Source organism: Geotrypetes seraphini, chromosome 5 (genome assembly GCF_902459505.1).
Source record: "Geotrypetes seraphini chromosome 5, aGeoSer1.1, whole genome shotgun sequence".
NCBI lineage: Eukaryota > Metazoa > Chordata > Amphibia > Gymnophiona > Dermophiidae > Geotrypetes > Geotrypetes seraphini.
In genome coordinates, this window is record NC_047088.1 from 153820890 (window position 1) to 153840894 (window position 20005).

The window sequence follows — 20005 nt, forward strand, 5'->3', positions numbered from 1 at the left end:
CTTGATATGAATGCTGAAAGGGCATTATTGGGAGTTGGAGTAGAGGGTTTATCATCTTCTCAATCTAAGCTTATGGATTTGGCATTTATAGCTGCCCGATTAATATTGGCCCAGCAGTGGCATACCCCAAATGTACCCACAATAAGAGATATGAGAGATCGTTTAGGAATAGTGTGTAAAAAAAATATAGACCAGTGTTCTTCAACCTTTTGACACCTATGGATCGGCAGAAATAAAATAATTATTTTGTGGACCGGCACTGATCCGGGGACCAGCGGTTGAAAAACACTGGGCTAAGTCGTGGGCCAGACCCCGCCCAATCTCCGCCCCAGACCCCACCCCTATAAAAGTACTAATTGTAACACCATTTTTTCCATTCATTTTTCATATATACACACACAATATAATCTTATTAACAACTCATAATGGTTAACCACAAAATTAAACTACACAAAGCACACTGTATGCTTCTCAACATTCATTCCTACCAGAACACAAATAACCCCTATGCAAATATAGGACCAATAACTAAAAGTACTAATATATACAAACAAACCCTAAGATTCAAGACTCTGCATGCAGTCCAACCCCAGCGAAAAAGAAACAAATGGATTTCTTCCTGCACAGTGCAAAATACAGACAGCAGATGTAAATTCTCAAAATTGGCAAAATTCAACACTAAATTTAAAAATAAAATCATTCCCCCCTACCTTTGTTGTCTCCCTCCCTCCCTGTTGTGCTTTACCTTCTGGCCTGCTCCCTCTTCCTCACTGCCGCAGTTCACAAAGGCACGGGCAACGGCTCCTAGTGCGTCTCGCACCTCATCCGGAAGCCTTCCCTCTGCATTGCGACGTCAGGCATAGGTCGTGCATAGGAGCCGCTGCCTGAAGATAACGCTGCATCAATCGCACTGCGGACCGACAGCTGAAGAACACTGTCTCGGGCCCGATAGACGTGCTGGCCCTGTGGACCAGCAGGAAATTTCTGTGGACCGGCGGTTGAAGAATGCTGATATAGACTATCAGCCCTATTAACAAATCAATGGGCGAAGTTTAAAGATATATGGGAGAAATACATTGAATAGGAAAAAGAGGATTTTTGAAAGATTTAAATTATATATCATCTTATCCTTATGAAAAGAGAATCCAGTGGGGGGTAGAAGAAGAGGGAGTGGGATTGTTTTAATTGTTGGTATGACAAGATGTGTTATCTCACTATTTTATCAAGGGTTATGAATCATGTTAAAATGTAATTTATGTCTTGTATTGAGATTATTGTATTATATATTCTTTTTGTTAAAATTATTAAAATAAAGAATTTTAAAAAATAACATTTTGCTACATTCAACTTAGGGCTCCTTTTACAAAGGTGCATTAGGGCCTTAACATGCGGAATAGCACGCACTAGCTGCTACCACCTCCTCTTGAGCAGATGGTAGTTAATCCGATGCGTGCGCTAAAAACGCTAGCGCACCTTTGTAAAAGGAGCCCTTAGTGTTATATTTTTGCTATACGATATAGCACATCCTTATATACCCTGTAAATTAACACTGGTAATTTATTATTTGTTTCTAGAGAATTGATCACCTTCTAAAACAAGAATGTTTTACTGAAGCACTGGCTCTAGCCTGGTCTTTTCATGAAGGCAAAGCAAAGGCTGTTGTAGGTGAGTGTGCATACTGTACTATCACCTCTCTAGACCAGGAATGTTTCTGATATCAGTTCTGCTCTGCAATATCCCAGTCGACTGGGTTCTTTTCAAAGTTCCAGAAAATATCTGTTAGAGAAGAGTGTTTCAGTAATTCCAAGCCGTACCAGTGTCCTGCTGCTCAGCAACAAATACAACAGGTAAGATTGCTCCACAGTAGCAAATGGTTTGCTTCTTTCCAGTCAAGTGTATAGTTTGTTTTACCACAAACAATTTCTTAAATTTCTCCACAGCACTTTCCTTATGGAAATATCTAGTCATCATCTGCTTCCAGGCAAGGTCCTACTTTGGTTTTTCTCCTTTCAAAGCCTTCTAGGATGGCTGTCAGAGGGCTTGCTTTCTCTTCCTCCTTCCACTTCCCTTTCTGGAATCGCCTACCTTTCTTTGTTGCTCAAGCAGAGTTTGAGGACCTCATCAGTGGCATAGTAAGGGGGGGTGGTGTGGACTGCTAAGGGTGCCATCTTGGTGGGGCTGCTACCTCCCCATGCCATGCTTGTGCCCGCCAATCCCTGCCCCCTGTACCTCTTTAAAATCTTCACCAGCATAAGCAATTACTCTAGCTTGCTCTTATGCCAGCATGGCTTCCTCTGAAATCACTTCTGGGTCTTGGGGCCAGGAAGTGATATCAGAGGGAAAACCAGCACAAGCATCAGGCAGGAGAAGCTGCTATCACTGGCACAGATTTAAAGAGGTACAGGGATGGGAAGGGAGGGTGTAAGTGTGGCGCTGAAGGAGCAAGGGGGGGGCTTGTCTCTTCCACCCCCAGAGCCCCTATGCTTCTTGGGACTTGGTCTTTCTCACCAGCTCTTTCTTTTTTTTGCTCTGGAGATTTCTCCCTGCTTTCACAATATACAATATTCCGGAACATAGAGGCGAGGAGGATGGCAGTTTGAGTGCAGAGCTCCTCTCCCTGGACAATCTGCCTGCTTTTAAATATCAGCAGCAGTGGGAGATCAATTGCTTTTACACCTAAGCAGCAACGGGACCAACCCACCAAAAACCCACAGTCCCGGTCCTGCAAAAATATGAGCTCCACCCTCCCTGCAGTTCGCTAGGAAAATCAACTGCTTTTACACCTAAGCAGCAGCAGGACCAGCCACCACTACCAAGAGCCCTTTGCCCCGATCCAGCCAGGCATGTGAGCTCCTCCCTCTGCAGTCCATTGGAGAGATCAATCTACCTGCTTTTAAATATCAGCAACAGTGGGAAATCAACTGCTTTTACACCTCAGCAGCAGTGGAACTATCCGCAACTACCAAGAGCACACAGACCCGATCCAGCCAAGAGTGTGAGCTCCCCCTCCCCCAGCAGTCCACTAGGAAGATCAACTGTTTTTTACACCTAAGCAGCAACAGGACCAGCCACCACTACCGAGAGCCCTTTGCCCTGATCCAGCCAAACAAGTAAGCTCTTCCCCCAGCATTCCGTTGGAAAAATCAATATGCTTGCTTTTAAATATTATCAGAAGTAGGAGATCAACTGCTTTTACACCTAAGCAGCCTATAATAGGAGCCCTTGCCCCAATCCAACCAGGCATGTGAGCTCCTCCCCCTGTATCCCGTTTAAGAGATCAATCTACCTGCTTTAAATATCAGCAGCAGTAGAAAAACAACTGCTTTTACATACAAGCAGCAGCGAGACCTACCGCAACCACCAAGAGCCCACAGACCCGATCCTGCCAGTAGTGTGAACTCCTCCCCCTGCAGTCCATTGGAGAGATCAATCTGCCTGCTTTTAAATATCAGCAGCAGTGGAGATCAACTGCTTTTACACCTAAGCAGCAACGAGACCAGCCACAACCACCGAGAGCACACAGACCCGATCCTACCAAGAGTGTGAACTCTTCCCCCCATGCAATCCGCTAAGAAGATCGACTGTCGGCTCCGGGCGGCTTTCCCGCAGAGGAGAGAATCCTGCATTCACCGTGGGCCTCATCTGGGGCAGCCTCCTTGGAGCGGCTGGGGCACGGGCAGTGTGTCTGGGAGGGAATGCATGGATGGGAGAACATCGCAGGGGAGGAGACATAGGCATCCTGGGACTGTCTGCCAAGTCTCTTCCCTGAAGAAGCCTTTTCTGGAAACGTCAATCGCTCCTCCTAAACTTACTTGCTCCACTTCATCACTGACGCTGAAACCGTGGATTGAAGACAAAGTTTTATTTTATTTTTCTTACCAGCTTATGATTTATCTTTAATCTTATCTATTGTTTTGCCTTTTGTCTTTGTTTTGTTCTATTTCTTTCATTTAAATTTCTCCAGAATTCTACTGTTCAACGGCTCCCCCTTCTGCTTCTATTCCTTTCTCTCCTCTCTTCTACCTTCCAAAGTATTTAGATCAATGCTGTCTTGTTAAAATGTTTATTTTATTTTTATTTTTCCTCTAACTCTACTTTTCACTTCTCTATTACCCTCCAGGTACTTTAGTTAGATTGTGAGCCTTCGGGACAGTAAGGGAATTTTTCAAGTACCTTTCTTATTTCTAATCTTAATGTATATTTTCTGTAAACCGCTTAGAACCTAACGGATGTAGCGGTATATAAGAAATAAATTACATTACATTACATTACAAGTGGTAGTCGAGTATTCGCAAAAATGACTAGCTATTAGATATTACCCCATTTTTCTAAGATGTGTTCTTAAGTAGACAGATATATAGCATAGTGTGTGAATCAGAGTGTGTTTTCTAACAATGTGCATTTGATTTTGAATGAATGGTAAACCACAACAAATGAAGCCATTTTTCACTCATATACTGCCAAATAGACTAAATGGACCCAGGTTCAAAATGAACTGAACAACCATTTATTTTCAGCATCCATTATAGCTTATAGGACCAGGAAAATAACATTTGTATTGACTTTAGTCATTATGAGATTCAGTAAAGATCAAACAATGACCCTTGGAAGTAGAGGCTAGAGACTTGTAGCTGGAGCCAAAACAGCTGTGCACTTATGGTAGAAGCCAGTGAATAGTTATTCTTTGCACAGCAGAAAAAGAGGCAAGCTCCTGGAGTAACCATAGTGCCCATCCATAAAAAGTATATATCATCTAAAAATCGTTTCCAACAAAAAATTTGTTGAAAAAAATGAGGGGTAAACCACCAATTTTTCAAATTTTACCATATAGAGAGAAGCCACAGATGGGGCTAGGGTCACCCCCATTGCCACTCCATGAATCTGTTCATAAAAAGATGCTTTAAACCAGAAATAATTTCTTGTAATTACTAGTTCTGCTAATTGTAACAATCTCCGATGGCCATCATCAATCTGTTGAAGAGTCTCAGCTATAACCCATAGGGCTTCCCCTTGAGGGATATTGGTATATAGGGCCGCTACATCCATGGTTACCAGAATGGTATTTTCTGTAACTAAATCTACATTTTCCAATAAGCAAATCATATGAGATCTATCTTGTATATAGGAAGGAATTGATTTCACAGCTTTCTGAAGAAATGTATCTACTAGTTGGGAGAGGTTCCAAAATTGAACCTCTAGTAGAAACTATAGGGACCTCTACATTTTTGTGCACTTTAGGTAAGAAATAGATATATGGTATACTGGAACTTTTATTAACAAGAAAGGAAGCCTCCTTGCTGGTAAGTCTGCCTCTTTTTAATACTGAGTCAACCAGTCTTTTGATTATCTCCAATATCTCATTCTTAGGATCAGTCAATAAAGGCTTATAGAATCTTCTATCTTCTAGCTGTGTCAGTGCTTCCAACTCATATTGTTGACAAGACTGCACCACTGTGGACCCTCCTTTATCATCTCTTAGGACAGTGTTCTTCAACCTTTTTACACCTATGGACCGGTGGAAATGAAATAATTATTTCGTGGACCGGCAAACTACTAAGACTGAAATTTTTTTAAAAAACCATCCCTGCGAGCTCGGTCCCACAAACCATCTAATCCCATCCGCACAAGCCTCAAATAGTTATGATTTTATATTGAACATATTTTATTAAAGTATAAAAAGAAACAATATTCTATACAATTGTCATTTTATAAATACAAATAATACAGGGCAAAGATCAACAAAATCCCTGTCTCCCCTCCCCTTCACATATATCCTCTCTACTATCAAGAAAACTGAATAAGCCAAATTATTACAGAATGCTACACAAATATCATGTAACAGAATACCACAGTCACACATGACAGGAATGGTGTTAGGGGAGTGGAACTAGGGCAACTGCCCCCTGGTCAGAGAGAGCCCTAAGCCAGCTGGAAGCTAAAGAAGCACTGCCTGGGCTTTGCACTCCCCAGTTATGTCTAGCAAGATACATATTTCAAATCTGATATATTTGAATCACAAGATAGAAATAAAATTATTTTTTTCTACCTTTTGTCGTCTCTGGTTTCTGCTTTCATTGCCTTTTCATTCTCTTCCATCCAGCGTCTGCCCCAAGAACATAAGAATTGTCACTGCTGGGTCAGACCAGTGGTCCATCATGCCCAGCAGTCCGCTCACGCGGCGGCCCTCTGGTCTAAGACCAGCACCCTAACTGAGACTAGCCCTACCAGTGCGCGTTCTTGTTCAGCAGGAACTTGTCTAACTTTGTCTTGAATCCTTGGAGGGTGTTTTCCCCCATAACAGCCTCTGGAAGAGCATTCCAGCTTTCTACCACTCTAAGGGTGAAGAAGAACTTCCTTACATTTGTACGGAATCTATGCCCTTTCAACTTTAGAGAGTGCCCTCTCATTCTCCCTACCTTGAAGAGGATGAATAGTGTCTTTCTCTACTAAGTCTATTCCCTTCAGTATCTTGAATGTTTCGATCATGTCCCCTCTTAATCTCCTCTGTTTGAGGGAGAAGAGGCCCAGTTTCTCTAATCTTTCGCTGTACAGCAGCTCCTCCAACCCCTTAACCATCTTAGTCACTCTTCTCTGGACACTTTCGAGTAGTACCGTGTCCTTCTTCATGTACGGTGACCAGTGCTGGACGCAGTACTCCAGGTGAGGGCATACCATGGCCCGGTACAGCGACATGATAACCTTCTCTGTCTCTTCAGTCCAGCATCGGCCCCTTCCATTCACTGTCTGTCTTTCCCTGCCATCTCTCCTTCTGCCCCCCCCCCCCCCCCAAATTTGGTCTGGCATCCATCATATTCCTTCTGTTCCCCTCATGGTCTGGCATCTCTGTCCTTCCCTCCCCCCTGTGGTTTTTAGCATCTCTCTCTTCTCATTTCCTCCACTCAGATCTGATATCGTTCTCTGCTCTCTCTTCCCTTTTCTTCTCTGGTCTTCCTTCTCTATTTTCTGCCCCCATCTAAATTAAATTATTTCTTAGTATTTAGTCCTGTTTCCCTCTTTTCACTGTGTCTACCCACAGCTTGTCACCCCTTTCCCTCACCCTCCATTATCTTACTATTTTCTTCCCCCTTTATTTATCTCCTCCTTCCATCCAGTATGTGTTCTTTCCCCACTTCCATTCAGCATCTGCTCTCCCCTCTCAACTGACATCCATCTGCCTTCTGCTCTCTCTCCCTTCTTCTCACTTCCATCATCTGTCCCCTTCTCTCTCTCATCTCCTCCATTCCATCATCTTCCCCTTCTCTCTCTCCCCCCCCAACTTCCATCATCTGTCCCCTTCCCCTCACCTTTGCGGGTCACTTTCTTTCCCCTGAGGGTGGCTCATGTCAGAGGGGAAGCTTTGGCGGAGCAGAACCGCTTGCAAGGAACAGTGGAACTTACTTGATGTCAATGCTGGGGCCCGTTGCCATTTGAAGAAAAAAAAAAAGGTGGAAAAAAGGGACCTGCAAAGGTAAGAGGAAGGGAAACCTTCAGGACAGCTGCTCTTTGCCCTCCTTCAGCGGCCCAAGAGTCTTTAGGCTTTTAACTTCGGCACAGAGCTGCCCCTAAGCAGTAGTTTAGCGCAGTTTCATGAGGCAGCCTCGGGGCCTTTGCTAGACCAACCCACATCGCATCATCGAAGCGGGCCGGCCTAGCAAAGGCCCCAAGGCTGCCTCATGAAACCGTGCTAAACTACTGCTTAGGGGCTGCTCTATGCCGAAGTTAAAAGCACACAGAGCTGCCGCTGCGGCAGGAGTCCCGTTGAAGGCAGGAGTCCCGGCACAGCGACGGCAACAGGAAGTTGCAAGTCAGCTGACGCTGGCACCTTTCGTTGTGGCGGGGACCCGAATCCTTCACGGACTGGCAAGATTTTTTTGCGGACCGGCACCATTCTGCGGACCGGCGGTTGAAGAACTGTGTCTTAGAACACATAGATCAGATCTACTTCTGAGATCTTTTAAAGCTGTTCTTTGATGAAAATCCAAAATATAATTAATTTTCTGTACTAATACATCATTTTCAATCATTTCAAGATCTCGAAGTACCAGATCCTTAAATGTAGAAATTTTAGAGTCCATTGGTCCCGGAGGACACCATCTCAATATAGGTTTTATAAAGGAAATATCCATAGTGGATGGAGTCTCAGCAAAAAAAACTTTAAACTGTAATGTTCTCAGAAAATGAAATAGTTCCACCCTCTGTTTAAAGGCATCATAATACGTTGCTGGAACAAAATCAAGTCCAAGATTCAATAGAGAAGTTTGATGGTCCATTAGATGAAATGAGAAATATTGATTATTATTGATTCCTCTTTCGTGTCATAACATTGTATGGGGGCCTCCCCCTCGTTTGGGTCCCCGACCGTCCTCTGGAGTTTCCCCTCTTGTTCCCCAAAGACTCCATTGATTCTATTGACTCCTTCTGCTGATGTTCCCCCACCTCTTCACTACTTGCTTCTGATTCAGCTGATGTCTCTTCAAACGCTAATCTTTTTCTCTGTGGGCACAATGGTTGTTTACGCACCCAAGTATATACCTGATCCTGAGCATAATTACGCTCATCGCATTTAAATATTTTTATCTATGATTGTTTTAACCCATCCTTAAACTGAGAAAGTGCGGTTTGAATTGTGGACATACATTGAGTAAACTCTTCCACTACAGTTTTCTGTTTCAAATCATTCTCCATTATTTGGATTTTTTCTTGTAGCTCTTTTTCCACTGACTCAGTAGTCTCCACAATCAAAAGCATCCGATCTCAACTACATCTATTTAGAATCAAATTAAAATTTTTGCACTCAAAAGATATAGATTAATTTAAGGCCATAAATATAGTGACTGTCAATATCCCTTAATAGATCATTTTTAAATATTCATAAGGGAGAGAAAATAAAATATTTTTTCTACTGTTTTTGGTATATGGAATTTCGGTGTCAGGGTTACATCAGGCTCTTTATCAGATGGAGACAGAGGTTGAAAGATTTGGAAACAGTTGAGCATTTTGGGGAGCAAGATTTAGGGAAGAACATAGGTAATTGGGTAATGTTAAATAATATCTAAAACATTCCTGGGCTAAAAGTAAATGCCAATTTGAAAGTGTTAATTTAGAGCTATGAATAGAGCATATTTTACTCAAGCTCAATTATATAAATCGAGTAGTATAGCTTCCTCCATATGTTTAAAGAGCCAAGAGGCTAAAAATACTTTCTTTCACTCTTTCTGAGCTTGTCTACCGACAAAGCATTTTTTGGTCAGTGGTAACCTGCTATATGACTTCTATATTGGGAATAACAGTGATTGGATCTCCTGAACAACTACTACCTTTGGATAGATTGGGGGCCTTTTGTGGAAAAGACAAAGATGTGTTTGGTGGTTCACAAATGAATATTACAATCTTGGATAGCAACAGAGCCACCCACCTACTGGAAATGGAGGAATTAGTTTCATGTATTACAGGAATTTTCTAAATATAGGCTGACGTTTTTGGAGACTTGGGACTGCTAACTTCAATAATGTCATCGATTGGGAGACGTTTCATCCTGAATAATCTGCAAAACTCAGATACCTTGGTTCGGGATATATTCTTCTTAGTAATGGAGGGAAGGGGAGAGATTGGGATATCATTTTGTGGAGCTGTTAGAATCCAGGCCCCTGAACAATCTTTAGGATTGTACTGGTTTGTCTGGGAAGGGGAGGGGGAAATTTGTGTTTAGAATGGAGATGGTGATGTGTACCTTTGCTTTCTGGTGGAGGGTTAGGAAGGTGGTTGGATTTCCATTTGTAAGAGGGAATAACACATTTTTAACCTTTTTATATTGGATTGTATATGTTTCTTTATTTGAAGTTCAATAAAAAGTTGTTTGTTAAATTCCATGGCTGCTGTTGTCGTCATGACTAAATTTATCCCAGAGTTCTTTTAATTGAAACAGTTTGATTCATTTAGGTGAGCTCTATTTAGCACAAGGAGGAGCTAATTTGGGATTGCTGTGACAAAGGGTTTGAAGTTTTATGCAGTCAAGACTTTTTGGTTTCTTAAATGTTTCCTTAATATTTCTAAATTTGATCTTTTACTTCAAAAATAGAAGTGAAACAAACTCCTACTTTAAAGACATTTTAAATTGTATTATTTAGACAATATGAAACATGTTCAGGAGTCTGGAGACTTATACAAAGCACTGTACTTAGTGTCTGGGCTTGCTGAATTATGGTGAGTTTTAGCCAGGCTGGATTGAGCTTCAACACTGTTCCACATCCTGTGCCTTTGCAGAAATTTGGTGTTTGGTAAAATCATTCTTTATTGTGCATCCTTTTGCTTAAGCCTGGTCTTTTCTGCTCATGTTGAGATTCTGTTGTAGTGGTTTCCAGAGTAGTAATAAGGGAGAATACCTGATGGACTTCTGTTAACTCTTGCAGGGTTGTCTGGAGATCTAAGCAAAAGAAGAGTTGTGGTTGCTGATCGGGTGAGTTTTCTTTTTGTTCCTTTTCTCATGCTATCATGCTGCCACCACATTCCATTATTACTGTACAATTTATGTTCTGTTTGCTGTATTTAAACATAATTGGAACTTGCAAACTGTAATACAGTTTAAATTTGAACCGCAAGGTAATGGCGGAATAGAAATCACTAAATGTAATGTAATGTAAAATGATCAGAAAAAGGATGTTTTGGGGCATATGTTTTCAAGAATTCACAGCCTCTTCAGATGTGGCTGTAGATTTGAAGAAATTGGGTTAGCATCAGTTAAAGAAATTAACAAAATATTAGTTATGTAAGTTGTTGGAATTCTTGTAAATTCAAGTAAGTTTTATTGGCAATGTTTCATTGGCTCCTAGTAGATTAAAGGGTGGAATTTAAGGTTGCTTGTTTAATTTCTAAAACTTTCCCCGGCCTTATTCCAGAGGGTCTAGACTCTAGTGAATATACAATATTTTGCTACCAGCTAATTAGCTGATTTCAAAGACTGTTCAAAAGTTAAAGTTGGGTTTTCCTTCAGTGAAAAATATCAAATCTAAAACACATTTAGAAATTTTTTTTTACTTTTTTGGATGCTACAATTTGGAATAATCTCCCATCACAAATCAGATTATCATTTTATTCATGGTTTAAATCTATAAGAACATATATTTATCCAGAAAATAAGAGGAATGATAAATATATTTTTAATGTTTTGAATTTTGGTGCTGAATTTTTGGTTCCTTCAGATTGATAGAGATTTTTCTTAATGTGATCCTCCTAGTATTTTTCCCAAAAAGGCAGAATAAAGGCTGTTGTTACAGTATAATAAATGTGGTGTTAAGGTAATTCACTACAAAAATAGAAACTTATGAACCCAAATTTATACCACTAAACTAACTAAATTCCACATACCAAATAATGAGGCATGAAAATATGAACTTCTTAATTCAAATAACTTTCTGATTGACAAAAATATGAATTAAATTAAATTTGAACGGGGAAAAAAGCCTCAGGGCATGGCTTGGGATTTAAACATCCTCACAAACCTTGTCAGTGCCACCTCATTGGCATAACCCCCTCCCCAATTGCAATTAAAGTACTAAACTCTAATGTAACTCTGTTCAAATCATTACACAAACTGCATTCAAGTCAATTCAATAAATGATTGAGTAAGCAGGCAACTTATAAGCTTGTGTTTCAATCTTTGATCTTCTGCATTTGTTAAACATCCAATGCTCAAATGTCAATTAAATCCCTGTGCCAACGACAGCCAGCATTTCGCATAAAAAGCTGCTTAAGGGCAAACCGGGATCTAAAGTTAACAAAGTACGTTGTCAGAATAGTTTCATTACTTTTCAAACACTGTTATACATGCCGGTTAAATTGTAAAAATCACTTACTTGATTCGGCATGGCCTTGCTGAAAAGGTGGATGAATATGGTGGTATTTCCATTTATGATTTCTCGTTATATGTTCGCAGTTCAAAAACCACCAATCAAAAATAGCTTTGTGAAATGCCACTGCATTTCAATGTTTTCATGGCCCAGATGAAACAGACTATCATTGAAAAAATTAAATACAGTGTTGTAAATCAATTTAAAAGAAGTGTTGGTACTCTAATTTGTTATTTAACCCTTTGGATTACTCAGAACCAAACCGTAAATTTTTTTTTTTTTTTACATAACAATTCCTTGATATTGCCACCTTTTATTCCAGGAATAATTGTGTTGATGATACATTTTAGCTCAGAGAATTTATGGTCCATAGAAAGAAAATGTTGCTTAATGGGTTCTTTAGTATGTTGGTTCTGTCAAATGGGTTATAAATTGTCTTGACGTTTGACCTATATAAATTTTCAACCAAGAGCATATGATAATGTAAATTACAAAACAGGAGCCACAATCAGTCTCATGTTTCAAAAAATATTTCTGTTGTGTCCCTGGTGAATAAACCATTCATTGATTTCAATAGTGATTGCAGAGGTTTGACATTTGCCACAGCATTTGTGTTTTCCTTTATGATCAAAATTAATTTGATAAGATCTACACATTTTATTTAAATTATGGTCCCTCAAAAAACCTATGAAGTCTTTTTTCATTAAATTAGGGTTCCATAACAGCAATAAACCAGTGCTTTCTCAATATGCCTACAATCTTTTCTACTCCCACAGAATACTTTAGCACAGCTGATGGCTTCAAAGGGGATTCACTCTGAGATTGTGGTAAAAACAAAAGATCACGATTAAGATGCTTTGCCCTCTTAAAAGCTTGCTCTACTATGTTATTTGGATAATCTCTTTCCTTTAGACGTATTGGCAGTTCTTTAGCTTTTGCTCTGAAATCTGCATCATCTGAACAAATATATTGGTATCGAACAAATTGACTGAAGGGTAGACTTTTTTTAAGAGCTGGTGGACGACAACTGATATATTGTAAAAAGGTGTTTCAATCTGTCTTTTTTTCTAAATACTGTAATATGAAATTCAGAAGTAGCTCTTTTCATTAGTATATCCAAAAATGTTATTTCATCTTCATTGGCTGACATTTCAAACTTGATGTTTCGATGCCTGTCATTAAGGGCTCCTTTTACGAAGACGCATTAGCGGTTTAATGCACATAATAGCGCGCTAAACTGCTGACTGCGCTAGCCGCTACCGCCTCCTCTTGAGCAGGCAGTAGTTTTTGGACTAGTGCGGGGGTTAGGGCTTGATTAAAAATCGCGCACGCTAAGGCCGCTAATGCGTCGTCGTAAAAGGAGCCCTAAGCTATTGAAAAAATTCTTCAAGAAGTTGTCTGTGCCCAGTCCACAATAGGAACAAGTCATCTATGAATCTGACCCAGAGTTTAATGTGACGACCGTATGGATTATTAGACCAAATCCATTTTGCTTCAAATGAAGACATAAACAAGTTGGCAATAAACAGGGCAATAGTGACACCCATGCTTACACCAGGAATTTGTTGGAAAAAGTGATCCTTGTAAAAAAATAGTTTTTTATGGCCTTAGAAGCTAGAGTTGTAAAAAATGCTGATGGTATCTTTCTTGAATGAAGATTTGCTGTTTAAAATCCATTAATAACCTGGAAGGCCTCATCTTGGGGTATAACCGTGTACAGAGATCTTAATCAAGAGTTACCAAAAAGATAACTTTGGAAACCTCCGAATCAAGTCCCACTTTTCTCATAAAATGAGAAGAGTCCCTTATATATGATGATAAAAGTTTTACTAAGGGTCATAAAAACCAATCCATGAATTTAGTCAAAGGTTCACTTTGATCAGTTTTTCTTTTGTTGTAATCGTTCTCTTCTTTCTAAAATAATCACTCTCTGATGTACCAGAGGTCTCATCACCTGATTTCTCATTGAAGCCCCCTTCTTTGGCTTTATAGTTTCTCTTCTTTCAAGTACAATCTGGATTCATCCATGGATAAACATTTGACTTATTGTAATCTTTCTCATCTCTTCTGTATTTTTTAATCTTCAGTCTTTGAATATCTATTTTAAACTGCTCTAATTGCCTCTTGTTGTCTTCATTGCCTTAGTCAAAATGTTCCTGGATTAATTCTGTCTTCAGTTCAACCAACTTAACTTCTATATCATTTTATAATTGTTCTACTTCCACTCTCGATCTCTATAATTAGGACCATAAAATCCAGTGAACATTTATTCAGAATATGTGCCCATTTAGTACGAAACTCTTCGTCGTATAAAAATAACCAGGGTTCCTTAACTACATGTAACACTCTGGGAATGATCTCCTTTTTGCAATATTCTAATAGAGTGACTCCTTATACCTCTGTTTTAATCAACCTTTTGGAAATGGTCAAATAATTCTCCCACATAGGTTGTCTTTGATCAGTATCACTTTGTTCAAATGAAAAAGTAAATGTTCTTTTTAAAATATCAGATACAAAATCAGCTGCAAAGCTGAAACCATTTTGCCATGTTTGAGAAGCCATATTTAAAATGTTTCCTAACCAGGACTGAAAAATCACTACAAAAATAGTGACCCAAATTTTGACCACTAAACCAACTAAATTCCACATTAAAAAATGAGGCATGAGATTTGGGGACCATTAACAGACTTTTGCAATGAATGATATAATTTTCCCATAATAAGATATTTGATAAGGGGGGTGGTGGGTGGGTATATTTTATTCATCATAAAATATAAATAATTTAATATTATATTTTGTTTTATTGTATGCATTTCCCAAAGTAAGGGGAGAGGGGGGTTATAATTGAGTAATAGTTGACATACTTATTACTTATTAAGTATTATATGCTGTTTAAAAATTATAGTAAGAGTATATAATGAAATGTTATATTTACAGTAAGGTATGAAAGAATGTCAAGTGTATACTTAATGAATTTGTATGAATTTAGATTGTACACTTGTTGTTATATGAAAAATGAATAAAAAACTTAAAAAAAATGAGGCATGAAAATACGAACTTCTTAATTCAAATAACTTTCTGATTGACAAAAATATGAATTAAATTAAATTGAACAGGGGAAAAAAGCTTCAGGGCACAGCTCAGGACTTAAACATCCTTACAAATCTCGACAGTGCCTCCTCATCAGCATTAAAAAACCCCATTGCAATTAAAGACTCTAATGTAACTCTGTTTAATTCCAATCATTACAAAAACTTCATTTAAGTCAATTCAGTAAATGATTGGATAAGCAGACAACTTAACTTAAGCTTGTGCATCAATCTTCGATCTTCTGTATTTGTTAAAACCTTAATGCTCAAATATCAATTAAATCCCTGTGCCAATGACAGCCAGCGTTTCGCATAAAAAGCTGCTTCAGGGCAAAACAGGATCTAAAGTTAAAAAATATATTGTCAAAATACTTTCATTACTTTTCAAACACTGTTATACATGCCAGTTAAATTGTAAAATAATCACTTATTTGAATTGGCTTGGCTATGCTCAAAAGGTAGATGAATATGGTGGTGTTTCCTTGTCTGGTCTCTCATTATAAGCTCGTGGCTCAAAAACCATCAATCAAAAACAACCTTGTAAAATGTCACTGGTTTAACAAATGCAGAAGAATGAAGATTGAAGCACAAGCTTAAGTTAAGTTGTCAGCTTATTCAATCATTTATTGAATTGACTTGAATTAAGTTTTTGCAATGATTTGAATTGAACTGAGTTACAATAGAGTTCAGTACTTTATTTCTAATCTAATATTTATGAGTCACTCTATACCTAACTAGACTCAAAGCGACATACAAATCAATGAGAATACATCATATATTGATGAACACGAAGGTTAAGTGGACAGTAATTAAGACGGAGAGAAATATAATGAAGAAAGGATGTGTAGGAAGATTTGAGGTGATATAAGAGGTATGGATGACACTGAGTGGAGTTATAATGGTTGTTGAAGATATTAAGTTCGCTGTCAGTTGTCAATGGAATATGTTGTCCCGAAGAGGAGAGCTTTTATTTTCTTCTAAGGTAGTAGGGTTCTCCTTTGATAGTTGCTGGGAGGCTGTTCCAATTCTTTGTGCCAATGCAGGTGATGAGTGTGTTAAATATGCGCTTGTATTTAATTCCCTTTGGTGATGGTCCTAGAGCTGATTAGAATTGTGTAAATATGGAGAGTTCCTGCTTATTATTTCTTTGATTATTTGAATATGCAGGCCCTCATGTTTTGTGGTAACCCTTCCCCCCTATAGTTAGGAGATTAATAAGCCTAAGGAAGAGGGAAGATTTTCAGGCACCGACATGTTCTGTGCATTGGTGCTGGTGCCGGTGCCACATCGGGATAAGAGATTGTGCTTGGGTGGGTGGATGGATGAGTGGGGGATGCCGGGGTGGAGGGGGGGAGACATATCAAGCAAGTTTCCCTTACTTCCTATGGGGAATCTTGCTTTGATATAAGAGTAAATTGGTTTACGAGCATGCTTCTGGAATGAATTATGCTCGTAAACCAAGATTCCACTGTATAGTCAATTACTGGTTGTTAGTATCAATTCATCCTTAATTAGGCAATTAACTTGTCATGTATATCTGCTGCTATTCTATAATGTATGAACACAAATGTGTGCCCAAGGCACATACATTTGTATTCAAGATTATAGAATGAGGGGGATAATGCCTGTTCATTTATGATAATCTGAAAATCTTACCATTTGTATCGCTAGGACTCGTATATGCCCAAAACATGTTGCGGGATGTGTTTTTAGGACTATTTTTTTTTTAACAGATGGTGGAAATCCTTTTCCAGTATGCAGATCGTGCTCTGAAGAAATGTCCAGATCAGGGTAAAATCCAAGTGATGGAGCAGCATTTTCAGGTAAAATAATGATTTTTATTGATATGGTAGTCTGGGTTTGTTGTGAATTTACAGTAGTATTGCTAACAAGATGTGTATAGATATTTCAGTTGGTAGTCAAAATTAAGATCCCTCTTCATTTTGATTTATATTCCATCCCTGAGAAAATATGGATTTTTTAGACCACTTTTGAATGCTCCTTTTATTAAAGCCATTTAATACATTTATGAGTCTTAAGCAAATTGAGATATTGATCTTTCTGATCGTCAAAAAAAGTTCATGCAAGATTCACAGTTATGAATTAAAATAGATACACTACACAAAATTACATGCAGTGCAGATTTGTATGGGGGAGACATAGCTGTGGTTTTGATGTATACAAAGACAGAGGATAAAATGTTGGCTATGAGGTGCACAGGTAGGCATGATATTGTTATGGTTACTAGGTACACAGGGTGGCAAAGCATTGCTGCGGTAATTAGATACACAGAGAGGCTTGGTGTGGTTATTAGGTATACAGTAAGTCAAAGCATGATTAGATTATGCCTGGATGTTCAGTGCTTTGCATGCTGATTTTTAGTAAACTTTCTCTGTTGATTAACAGGGGAAATGTGTCCACACAAATGGGTGATAAGAACATAAGAATTGCCGCTGCTGGGTCAGACCAGTGGTCCATCATGCCCAGCAGTCCGCTCCTGCGGCAGCCCTTAGATCAAAGACCAGTGCCCAAACTGAGTCTAGCCTCATCTGCATATGTTCTGGTTCAGCAGGAACTTGTCTAACTTTGTCTTGAATCCCTGGAGTGTGTTTCCCTCTATAACAGCCTCCGGAAGAGCGTTCCAGATTTTTACCACTATCTGGGTGAAGAAGAACTTCCTTACGTTTGTATGGAATCTATCCCCTTTTAACTTTAGAGAGTACCCTCTCGTTCTTTCTACCTTGGAAAGGGTTAACAACCTGTCTTTATCTACTAAGTCTATTCCTTTCATTATCTTGAATGTTTTGATCATGTCCCCTCTCAGTCTCCTCTTTTCAAGGGAGAAGAGGCCCAGTTTCTCTAATCTCTCACTGTACGGCAACTCCTCCAGCCCCTTAACCATTTTAGTTGCTCTTCTCTGGACCCTTTCGAGTAGTACTATGTCCTTTTTCATGTATGGTGACCAGTGCTGGAAGCATTCCAGGTGGGGGCGTACCATGGCTTGGTACAGCAGCATGATAATCTTCTCCGATCTGTTTGTGATCCCCTTCTTAATCATTCCTAGCATTCTATTTGCCCTTTTTGCTGCCGCCGTACATTGCGCGGATGGCTTCATTGACTTGTCTATCAGTACTCCCAAGTCTCTTTCCTGGGGGGGTCTCTCCGAATACTGCACCAGACATTCTGTATTCGTGTATAAGATTTTTTGTTACCGACACGCATCACTTTACACTTATCCACGTTAAACCTCATTTGCCATGTCGCAGCCCATTTCTCGAGCGTGTTTATGGTACGTTGCAGGTCTTCGCAATCCTTGTGTCTTCACTACTCTGAATAACTTTGTATCGTCTGCAAATTTAATCACCTCGCTCGTTGTATCAATTTCCAGGTCGTTTATAAATATGTTGAAGAGCACGGGTCCAAGCACTAAACCCTGCGGCACTCCACTCGTGACGCTTTTCCAGTCCAAGTATTGTCCATTTACCCCCACTCTCTTGTTTCCTATCTGCCAACCAGTTTTTAATCCACATGAGTATTTCACCCTCGATTCCATTGCTCGCAATTTTTTGAAGTACAGTAGTCGTTCATGCGGTACCTTGTTGAACACTTTCTGAAAATCCCAGATATACAGTGTCGATTCCATACAAACGTAAGGAAGTTCTTCTTCACCCAGAGAGTGGTAGAAAACTGGAATGCTCTTCCAGAGTCTGTTATAGGGGAAAACATCCTCCAGGGATTCAAGACAAAGTTGGAAAAGTTCATGCTAAACTGGAATGTACGCAGGTGAGGCTGAACTCATTTAGAGCACTGGTCTATGACCTGGGGCTGCCGCATGAGCGGACTGCTGGGCACGATGGACCACTGGTCTGACCCAGCAGTGGCAATTCTTATGTTCTTATCAGCTCACACTGCTTTGATTTCCCTGAAGCTAAGTTTGGCCATGACATAGCTCCCCTGTGATGAAAACAGGGCAGTGAATCTAAAACAGGGATGTCCAACCTCGGCTCTTGCCAGGTTGGGTTTTCAGGGTTTCCCAAATGAATATGAATGAGATCTATTTGCATACAATGGAAGCAGTTCATGAAAATAGATTTCATGCAAATTCAATGGGGAAAATCCTGAAAACCCAACTGGATTGCAGTCTCAAGAACCGATGTTGGACAACCCTGATCTTAAAAGACCCACTCTTTGCCTTTTTTTCCAACAGCTTTATGGACTGTTCCTAAAGCATCCTACATGTTGGCAGACTGGGGGCAGCAAAGGGAAAGGAAGTAGGACTTATATACCACCTTTTTGTAGTTATACAACCCACACTTAAAATGGTTTGCATACATGTACTTCAAGCATTTTCCCTATCTGCCCCAATGGGTTCAAAATCTATCTAATGTACCTGGGGCAGTGGAGGATTAAGTGACTTACCCAGAGTCACAGGGAGCAGCGCGGCTTTGAACCCACAACCTCAGGGTACTGAGGCTGTAGCTCTAACAACTGCACCACACTTCAAACATCAAAGAACCACAAACCATACTCTTAATAGTACAGTGCTTCCTGAGAAGAACAAACACAGTTGAAAACCTTTTAGACGGGGGGAAGGGGGAGAGTGACGTTAGTCGACATGGCAGCAGCCTGATCTGGAGCCGATAAATCTTAATTTTTGATGGTTACTGTGACTATCCAAGAATCACTACAACGGTTCTTGAGCCTAACAGTACTCCTCAAGGTTGATGTTGAAAAAGCGAGTGCTCAGCCTTGAAAAATTTACCTATAAGAAGTCGGATCCAGCAGAGCAAGAGCGCTTGCAAGATAATATGGTTTCTGCACATCCAGGGAAGTAATCGAACACCGTGCCTAAGCATGCCGTGGAGGAGCTGGTAGTCCTGACAACCGAGTCAGGGACCTCGGACATTGATCTGAGAACATAGATGATGGAAATAAAGACAGATCTAAAGGCAATTCGGGATGTTGGAATTGTATGGAGAAACTGTGGCCTTAGGCCACCGGATGGAGGAGGCTGAGACACATATGGAGGAGCACACAGATGCTTTACTTGTTACGGAGCAAAACTATAAG

General features: G+C 39.8%; 1 protein-coding gene across 2 annotated transcripts in view; it reads left to right on the top strand.

The window, feature by feature from the left end:
• VPS8 (VPS8 subunit of CORVET complex) overlaps positions 1-20005 on the top strand; it is a 755312-nt gene that overhangs the window by 160719 nt on the left and 574588 nt on the right. For both annotated transcript variants that reach the window (XM_033944522.1, XM_033944523.1), the window contains 3 exons: positions 1575-1665; positions 10410-10456; positions 16669-16758. In XM_033944522.1, coding sequence (XP_033800413.1) covers positions 1575-1665; positions 10410-10456; positions 16669-16758 — 228 coding nt within the window. The remainder of the gene's footprint in view (positions 1-1574; positions 1666-10409; positions 10457-16668; positions 16759-20005) is intronic.